We start from the raw sequence: 9,630 nt of genomic DNA on the forward strand, positions 1-9,630 counted from the left end.
CTGATTGACAAGAGCTTGGAGGCCAATCAGATAGTCTCGGCGCTCCAGGGGCGGGGTCTGGGCGGGGTGCACCCGGCCCGCTCCCAGCGCAGGGGGCTATTTACAGCGCGGGAGCAGTGGACACGGCAGAGCCCGGGCGCAGCAGGCAAGCTCTTTTTCTTGACTTTTCTTCAAGTGGCGTGTCTTGGAGGAAGAGAACCGAAAGCCTGACTCCAGCCGCGGCCACTTCTCGATTGTGCATCGCGGAGCCGAGTAGAGGCCAGGAGTGGAGCGGAGTGCCGAGCTAGACTAAAACTTTTTTCCCGGTTCGGAGTCACGAGCCCCAGTCCATGCTCCAGCCACGGACCGGCCCTTTGCCCGGACGCTGACGGCTCCCGCCGTGCCTGGGTCAGACCGCGCGAGCTGCGGGTGCCCATGCTCTGCGAGCTCCGGGAGTCGTAGGCTGCAGCTGCGCCGCGGCTCCAGGAGCCGGCGGGGGCGACGTGGCCGTGGGGGGCGTCAATGGATCGCCATTCCAGCTACATCTTCATCTGGCTGCAGCTTGAACTCTGTGCGATGGCCGTGCTACTCACCAAAGGTGGGTGTGTGGGGGGAGGCGCCGGCTGGGACCACTTGGGGGCGAGGTCGAGCCGCGGACTCGCCTGGGGGAGAGCTGCGCTTCCCTGTCCTCGGGGCTCTGCCATGGAGCGGCGGGGCGCGGCTGGATGCAACGCACGATCGGGGGGCTCGAGCCGGGTCACTGCCGCCGCCGCGGAGCTTTGAAGCCGGTTGCCAAGGCTTTGTTAGCGGCGGGTGAGGCTTCCTCCGCGCGGGCGCTCGCAGGTCGCGACAAGTTGCTGAGTTCTTGTTAAGTTGTGGCGGTGCCTGCGCAGCCCGCCGGCTCCCAATATCCCTCGCCCTCTGCTTTAGGGGTGGAGGCAGTCCCGAGGGCAAGTGGTTGTCAGAATGTTTTGTATAGGTCTTTCTGTAATGAACTTTTGAACATTTCCAGCCGTGGAGCGGGGCCATGGTAACGAAATGCTGCTTTTCGTCCTTATCCCCCATGCCCTGTTGGCCAGAAAGGAGCTGCGCGGTCCCCAGTCCTGTGTGCGTGTCTGGGAGGCTGTGCTCCATCAGCTCTCTGTTCTTGTCTGATTTGTTTTCCTGTGTACATTTGGGGGTGTGTGTGTGTGTGTGTGTGTGAGAGAGAGAGAGTTTAATGTGTCTGTGTAAACTATGGCTGTGTCCTTGTATCTTCTGAGCATTTGAAAAAGTCTTGAGTGTTGAGTGTGTGTCGCTGAGCGAGTATGTTGCAGTGCTTTTCAGCGCTGGGAGGAGTAAGTTGTCAGCGCTCCTATTTCCCACTCACCTCATATTTTACAAACATTACTCTAAAAAGAAAAAAAAGGAGGAAGGCGGGCAGTCAAGTGATTTCTTCCCCGCGGGCTTTTTTACATTTTAGGTCGAAATAACCCAGACTCCCAGTAGAACGCTACCTACTGCGCTGGAGCTAGAAAATTAAAAAAAAAAAAAAAACCAAAACAAAAACAAAAAACAAAACAAAAAAAACCAACAAAACCAAAAACAACATCGGGAGCAGTATTTAGTTTTTTGCATTCCCCCACTTTTCTGTAATTGTCATGTAGCAGGCATGAGGTTAAAGGATAAGCTAGCCCAGCAAGGATGATGTGCTACAGTATTTATTTATTTTGGAAGGAAGGGTGTAATTAACCCTAAATAACAGCCCTCAGAGCCTGCAGAGGGGAGCCTCCTGGTCCTATCAAAGGCCGGCAAGCCGGGGAGGGACTGAAGCTGACATGAAGTCACAGATACCGAAACTATGTGCCTGATAATGATATAATTAGGGGATCAGAGATTTCTGACTGCTGCGGACTTCAAAAGCTTTAAAAGAAGCCAGCAGTCTCTCTCCTGTAGCCATCTTGACTAAAAGCAGACATTTTTTGTTTAATCACCACGTACAGTAAGTAACAAGAAAGGGGGGAAACAGAAGAGCATTGTTCACTGTTTCAAAATACCAGTCCCCTCTCTGGCCTTTTGCATGCCACAGGAAGAAACTTTATGAAACTACAGAAATAAGTTTTAATACAGCAATACAAAAGTCCATTCTCTTTAAAATGTGGCTCCAATTTAAAAAAAAAAGTTGTTAAAACTTTCCCAGTTACCTGTCAAAACTTTATTAGACAGTTTTAGGTCATTCAAAATACAATATTTTAAATAGAGTCTCATAAACATTTAAACAACATTTTACTTATGTTCTTTTTTTTTTTTTTTTCACTAGGTCTGTGACCAATTCCATCAAAATTTACTCTTAATCTCTTTTACTTTCATTTAAAATCTGTTTATGGAGTTGGTCAGGCAAGGGATATATAATCATCACCTCACAAGATAAAGTCAGTTTGCAAGGAGGAGGGAAAAAACTTCTGGAAAGCACAGTTCTTCCTTGAAGCAACCAAGGCAAGATAAGGGTGAAAGAAGAGTTGGGCTATGAGGGTAGACAGGAGCCAGACCTTTCAGCTTTGGAGCTCTAAACCTCAGGCTGCCTGTATTTTAAGAGCTGAAGCATTGGCAGTCTCTGAAACTGGAGCAGACCATAGGGTGACCTGGGATTTGGACAGATAATTAAATGAGACACCTTTCTCAGGCGCTCAGAGAGGAGGAAGAAAGAAGGTGAGGGGGGTGAGAACGAGGTTTGTAAAGCAGCAGTCCCTGGTGCTTGATTTCAGAGTGGAGGTTTCAATAGCTAGACAGATCTGCAGATTGGAGAGTGGGAAAGAGGTGTGCATTAGTTCAATTTACAGTAGCTTTAGTTGGCATGTTAACAAAGACAGGAGCCCAATGGGATGGCTATCAGATGAGTGATAACTCTGGGACCCAGATTATTTCAGTTTAAAATTGACGTTAAAAGCCCCAAGTCTTGCAGAAAAATGTGCACAGTGACTTGCAGCGCACAAACTTAGTTTTTATAAAGGAAACGCTAAATCACTTCCTGTAGAAAATTTTGAGGTTTCCTTAAGGATTTTTCATTCAACCAGCAGAGGCCTTTCAGTTTAAATGCTTCCCCTTTTAGATCACATGTTGCATTACATGTAAAACTGGGGAGTTAGGGGGAGGAGAAGTTAGCCTTGCAGTTTTACCCCCTGTTTTATGACTTTCCATTTGGGTTGAAAGAAATTGACTTTGGCAAGCAAACCACTAATTGTAAACTGCCTAGTTCCTGTTTTACAATATACTGACTAAAAGCTCCTCTGCATGAAAAGATCTTTATAGGAAAAGTTTGCCTTTTCTAGAAAAGTTGCAAATAGCTGCCCAGTTTCATAGTTTTAAAACCTCCTGACCTGAGCAATTTCTAGATTGTTGTGTTTCTAGTTAATAACTTTATAAGGTGTTAGCTAAAGCTCTTAAATCTTGGCACAGCCCTTAGAGGTAGTAAACAATTTAGCAGTTCCGATCAAATATTTATACTGACAAAATCAAAAAGTCTTGCATTTTTATGTTGTATGGGCCCATATAGCATTCAAATGAATAGTGGAATCTATTTACCTTGTGACCAGAGGAAAATGTCATGATTCTTATTTTCCTCCAAAATGAAACTTTTTTTAGTTTGTAACTCAGCAGAAATTTCTACTAGACTTTGATTCTCTTCTATGGGGGTTAACATTCAGTTACACAGTGGGTTTTTCCAGCCCCCACTGATTGGTGTTTACAGTCCTCTGAACCTGGGATTTGGCGGTTGCATTACAGAGGTGTTTCTCTGGGTTCGAGGCTGAGTTTGATGGCCTTTCTCATTGTTTTCAGGTGAAATTCGATGCTACTGTGATGCTGCACACTGTGTGGCCACTGGTTACATGTGTAAATCTGAGCTCAGCGCCTGCTTCTCTCGACTCCTTGATCCTCAGAACACAAATTCCCCGCTCACTCACGGCTGCCTGGACTCTCTGACAAGCACAGTCGACATCTGCCAAGCCAAACAGGCACAAAACCACTCTGGCACCACCGTGCCCACATTGGAATGCTGTCACGAAGACATGTGCAATTACCGAGGGCTGCACGATGTTCTCTCCCCTCCCAGGGGTGAGACCTCAGGTAGGTAGAAGCCCTTTCCAGCCGCAGTGCTTGCCTGCTCACTAGGCTTGTGACAGCCAAGACGCGGTATGTCTGCTATTGATTTTGTTGTTAATGTAATTAGAGGCACCAAGGGGAGAAGCATGACTGGATGCAAAGTTGCATCTCTATTGAGTAGCTTTTATGTCTGCCTGAGTGTCAGATGGCTGACTCCCTAATAGGTTTTGCTTGTCTTTTCAACATTTTAAAGACAGTAAGAGACTATTCTGACACAATAATGACAGTCTTAACTGACATCGTTATAATCTCTTTTCTGAAAATGGGCCTTTGAATTGCTCACTTTTTACAGTGTGATTTTTTTGTTCAAGACGCATAGATGATCATTAGTGTCTAGCTACTGGTGAAGTCCAAACACGTCAAGGTTGATGGTTTTGTTTGTGTCCCTTTAGGACAAGGCAACAGATACCAGCAGGACAGCAGCAGAAACCTCATCACCAAGGTGCAGGAGTTGACCTCATCCAAAGAATTGTGGTTCCGGGCAGCAGTGATTGCCGTTCCCATAGCTGGAGGCTTGATTTTGGTGTTGCTTATTATGCTAGCCTTGAGGATGCTTCGAAGTGAAAATAAGAGACTTCAGGACCAGCGCCAACAGATGCTCTCCCGTTTGCACTACAGCTTTCACGGACACCATTCCAAAAAGGGACAGATTGCAAAGTTAGACTTGGAGTGCATGGTGCCAGTCAGTGGGCATGAGAACTGCTGTCTGACCTGTGACAAAATGAGACAAGCAGACCTCACCAATGAGAAGATCCTTTCGCTCGTTCACTGGGGCATGTACAGTGGACATGGGAAGCTGGAATTCGTATGACCATGCCTCTTCGAAACAAAACTTGTTGGAACGCTTGAAGGTCTTTGAGTTCTGCTGGACAGGAGCACTTTATCTGAAGAAACACAGACTCGCTTAATCATCTTTGAGAGACAAAATGACCTCTGCAAACAGACTCTTGGATATTTCTTCTGAAGGATTATTTGCACAGACTTACGTACAGTCAAATGTATTATTTGCTTTAAATTTTTAAAAGCAAAGAGAAAGACTTATGTACACACTGTTACCAGGGTTATTTGCATCCAAGAGAGCTGGAATTTAGTACCTAAGTAAATAAAATGTGCTCTCTGTAAGTTCCTACATCTTGATTTATTGTAAAGATTTAAAATACATACAGCTATATTTTTTGTCTGCAAGTTTAGTGGTGTCTTTCATAAGTTAAAAACAAGTGGGAAATGGAGACTACCTGTTAATTATACACAGGAAGGTCTGTTGTTACATAGGGTAAGATCTCAACTATAGGATTTGGTTTGATTCCTCCTCCCCCCCAACATTCTGGTTATTCTAACATGGACATGTGTAATTACGGATAGTTTCTAAATGTGTATTGCATATCCAGTATTTGGTTAGGATAATTCTGATTTTTAACCTTCAACTAAAAGATTTCAAAGATATCAGCTCATTTACATTGCACCAGTTTCTGAAGTTGTCTTAGCAAACTTAGCATTTTCAGTTTGATCCACTTGCTTTGGGATTAGCTTTTTAAAAATATCTACCTCCAACTGAAAATGGGGAAAAAAATCCAAGAACTCCATGAAACGTGAGACAGTCCCTGTCTGTTTGACTGTTGATGAATGGATTGGTTTATTCTGTCAGAAACCAAATTAAATATTTTGACTCAAAACGTAGCCTAACTTTATTCTACCATGTTCTTAGCTTTTATATCTTGTCTTTCAATAGGGTTGTACTAACTTTTTTCTTTTTAGCTTGTCTCAAGCCTTAAAAAGGTTTTAATGGTGAACATTATATACCTACCAACTGAGATTTTAAATAAGACATTGCTCTAGAGTTTCTTACTTATAATAATGTAACCAAATAGAGCATTAACTTATCTAGTAACGAATGTAGCTAAATAACAGTGCTTCCATTTTGTAGACATATTATCTGACACATTGGCCACTGTGAATTTAAACCTTTACCATATCTGTGGACTTTCATTATTGTAAAAAGGATGATAATTTGACATGGAAAAGTTTTTTCCAAATGTTTTGTGTATTATCTTGGCTTGTTGTGGTGACTTAGGCCCAAGAAAGTTGCCCTGTAAATCAAAGACCACACCTCTTTGCCTGTTTGAACACATTAGTAGCAATTTACACCTGTGGAAGCCCAATGGAGAGTCACCTAGGAGTCCTGAGTTGGTGATGCTTTTATGTGAATATGGGATTTTGCTTTATGAATGTTAATAAGAAAAAATTTCTTGAATATTTTGGGATGAACCTAAGTTTGTGTCCCTTAGGAAGACAAATGCCCTAATCAAGTTCATGGAAGAATCTTAAAATAACTAGTTTAAAGATGAATACCTAGGTCAATTAATATATTCCCTGTCTCAGTGTTTGTTGGTAGGTGTTGAGTCAAGAACAATCCAACCACTGAATAACAGATCTGAACACTGTTCTATCCTCACAATCTCAGACACACTAAAGCCCATCACATCACCACGTCAACCCACTTGGCTGAGAGTCTTTCTGGGTCCTCTCAGGCTGTGGAATAAGCATGTTAGTAAGTGACAGCATTCTCATTGTGCTTTGTGATGCTCTTACATGCTTTATAATTTATAGAAGCTGGTAATTTTTTTGTGTGTCTCAGTTTTTGAGAGACCAGAGTGTTGAGCCTATTAAATACCTAACTAGAAAAGAGAATTGATCAAGTCTGAGAATGAGATTTGTATTCCCACTTAGACCTTTTGGGTCAAGTGTCAACAGCTTTGGTTTGAAGACTTTTTGCTTCATCTCCCTCTTCATACAGCATCATGTCAGCTCTGCATTTTCTTTGAGCAGCTATCCTGCACATTGCTGTATGTGGTTAAGTAGTTTTCCCTACTTGCCCTCATACTATTATTTCCTGTTCACCTCATTTCTAGCAACTAAATTAAGCAAGGACTCTTGATTCATTAAGTAGTGAATGACTTAAGGTCACATGCTTAAAATACTGAAATCAGAAGGTAGATTACATCCTACAAAGACCTAAACCTGATGACATAATTTGACATCTTAGAAGGTGAAAGCAAAGTGTCTCTTCTTGATTTTGTGTTTACTGATCCCTCTTGTCATTTGCTGCTAATTCACCAGACTTGTTAAACCTCTGTGTGATGGGAGTAAGGGTCCTCTGGGCACAGTGGTTATGCACTGGAAGGTCAGCAGTTCAAACCCATCACCTGCTTCTTGAGAGAAATCAAGCAACATAATAACATAAAGATGACAGCCGTGGAAGCTCTTCAGGTTAGTTGTGTTCTCTCTCTATGGGATCATTGTGGATCAGAAACAGCTCCATATGCACAGGTTTGACATGGGGTGGTGACCCTTAAGTCAGGGTGAACTTGCTGAGGTGGTGTACCTGTCCAGCTATGGAGTAAATTGGCCCTGTCTCTTCCTAGTACAGATCTTCCTTTTAATATCCTCACATTTAATATTTGCATGTGCATTTGCAATCTTGTTTTTGTTAGTTGCTGTTGAATTGATTCTGACTCATGGTGACCTTTTATATGCAGAGTAGAAATGCTTCGTAAAGCAGATCACAAAGCCTTTGAGATGAGGCACACCTCTGGGTGGGTTTGAATCATCAAATTTGCTTAGCTGAGTATTCAACAGACACGGACTAATGATCTTGCTACTAGTCTTGTGTGTGTGTGTGAAGTGTGAGTAATGTGAGTGAAAGTTCACAAACCAAATTTGTCACTCAACCATTCATACACATTACATTCTATAACATTCTCAATACTTACAGTGTAATCGCACTCATTCTGACTGCCATTAATCCTATGTTTGACTGTGTGGAACGTAACAAACTGGCTGACTCTGAGAAGAATGGGAATCCCAGAACACTTGATCATGCTAATGAGAAACCTATACTTGAACCAGGAGGCAGTTGTCAGAACAGAGTAAGGAAATACTGCATGGTTCAAAATTAGGAAGGGCGTACACCAGGGATGTGTCCTGTCTCCATGCCTTTTCAACCTGTATGCAAAACAGATTATCCAGGAGGCTGAGAAATGTGGAATCAGGATTGCTGGAAGATCTATCAATAATCTGCGATATGCAGATGACACAATCCTACTTGCTGAAACTGAGGAGGACCTGAAGCGCTTGCTACTGAGGGTCAGGGACTGCAGCCATGTCAAGAAGACAGATTCTCACCACTGGGCCAATTGGCAGCATCAGGATGGATGGTGAAGAGATTGAGATTGTTCACAGCTTTAGTTTGCTTGGCTCCACAGTCAACACTATTGGCACCAGTAGACAGGAAATTAAAAGATGTATTGCCATGGGAAGTCTGCTATTAGGGACCTCTCCAAAGTACTGAAGAGCAATGGTGTCTCTCTGGAGACTAAGGTGCGTCTGATACAGGCCATGGTCTTTGCGATCATTTGTCATGCATCAGAGAGTTGGACAGTGACTAAGGATAGAAGGAGAATTGATGCCTTTGAACTGTGGTGCTGGAGAAGAGTATTGAGGGTACCATGGACTGCTAGGAAAACAAACAGATTCATCCTGGAAAGGGTCAAACCGGGCGACTCCTTGGAGGCAAGGATTCTGAGGCACCGTCTAACATACTTTGGACATGTTGTAAGGAGGGACCAGTCCTTGGAGAGGGACATCATGCTTGGTAGGGTGGAGGGACAGTGCAGGAGGGGAAGGCCCTCTATGAAGTGGATTGATTCAGTGACGGGTAATCGGGATGGGCGTGTCAGAAACAGTACGATTGGCATAGGACAGAGCAGAGTTTAGGGCTGTTGTACATAGGGTTGCTGTGAGTCGCAAGCGACTCGACAGCACATAACAACTACATGCCTCCCTGTACCTTCCCTTTGGTGACATTGTGCTTATTGTATCCTGCCTTTCACATCATACTCTATTATTATTAATTTTAATGAAAACTTACAGAGATTTTGGATTTCCATTCATTCATTGTTGCACTTTTCTCCCTGCCCACTCTTCCCCTCCAGTTTGTTCTTCTCTTTGAAAAGTAAAAGAGAAATTCTTTCATTGTTTTACAATCCCTCTCCCCTAGTCCACTCCACTATGCAGTCTTCATTCTGGACTCATGTCATGACAATAATACCTAATCATATATCCCTTTTAAACAGTTCTCTTTTTCATCTGTCTTAATGCCGTATACATAATTTATCCCATCTTTCTCAGTCTCCCCCGCAATCCCTCTGTCAGTCCTGTTTTACAACAGTGGCACCATGCAGTATTTGTCCTTTTGTGAATGAGCTATTTCACTCAGCATAATGTCCTCCAGGGTCACTCATTTTTAATAATATTGCATGAGTCCCTTATTTTTCAATGCAGCATAGTATTCCATTGTGTGAATATACCACAGCTTCTTTATCCATTCATTTGTTGATGGGCACTTAGGTTATTTCCAACTCTGCTATTATGAACAAAGCTGCGATAAACATGGGTGTACATATATCTGCTTGGGTGGCGGTTATGGTTTCTTTGGGGTGTATTCTAAGTAGT

General features: G+C 43.3%; 1 protein-coding gene across 1 annotated transcript; it reads left to right on the forward strand.

Annotated features, from left to right (window-relative positions):
* Positions 1 to 318: 318 nt before the first annotated feature.
* BAMBI (BMP and activin membrane-bound inhibitor) lies at positions 319 to 5,301 on the forward strand. The gene is made up of 3 exons (XM_006887095.1): positions 319 to 577; positions 3,796 to 4,083; positions 4,512 to 5,301. Exons 1-3 carry the CDS (start codon positions 502 to 504, stop codon positions 4,928 to 4,930), a joined length of 783 nt encoding a protein of 260 aa, XP_006887157.1. The 5' UTR covers positions 319 to 501; the 3' UTR covers positions 4,931 to 5,301.
* The last annotated feature ends 4,329 nt before the right edge of the window (positions 5,302 to 9,630 follow it).

The sequence above is a fragment of the Elephantulus edwardii genome, unplaced genomic scaffold (genome assembly GCF_000299155.1).
Source record: "Elephantulus edwardii isolate Elephantulus edwardi_28Jun2011 unplaced genomic scaffold, EleEdw1.0 scaffold00054, whole genome shotgun sequence".
Taxonomy (NCBI): domain Eukaryota; kingdom Metazoa; phylum Chordata; class Mammalia; order Macroscelidea; family Macroscelididae; genus Elephantulus; species Elephantulus edwardii.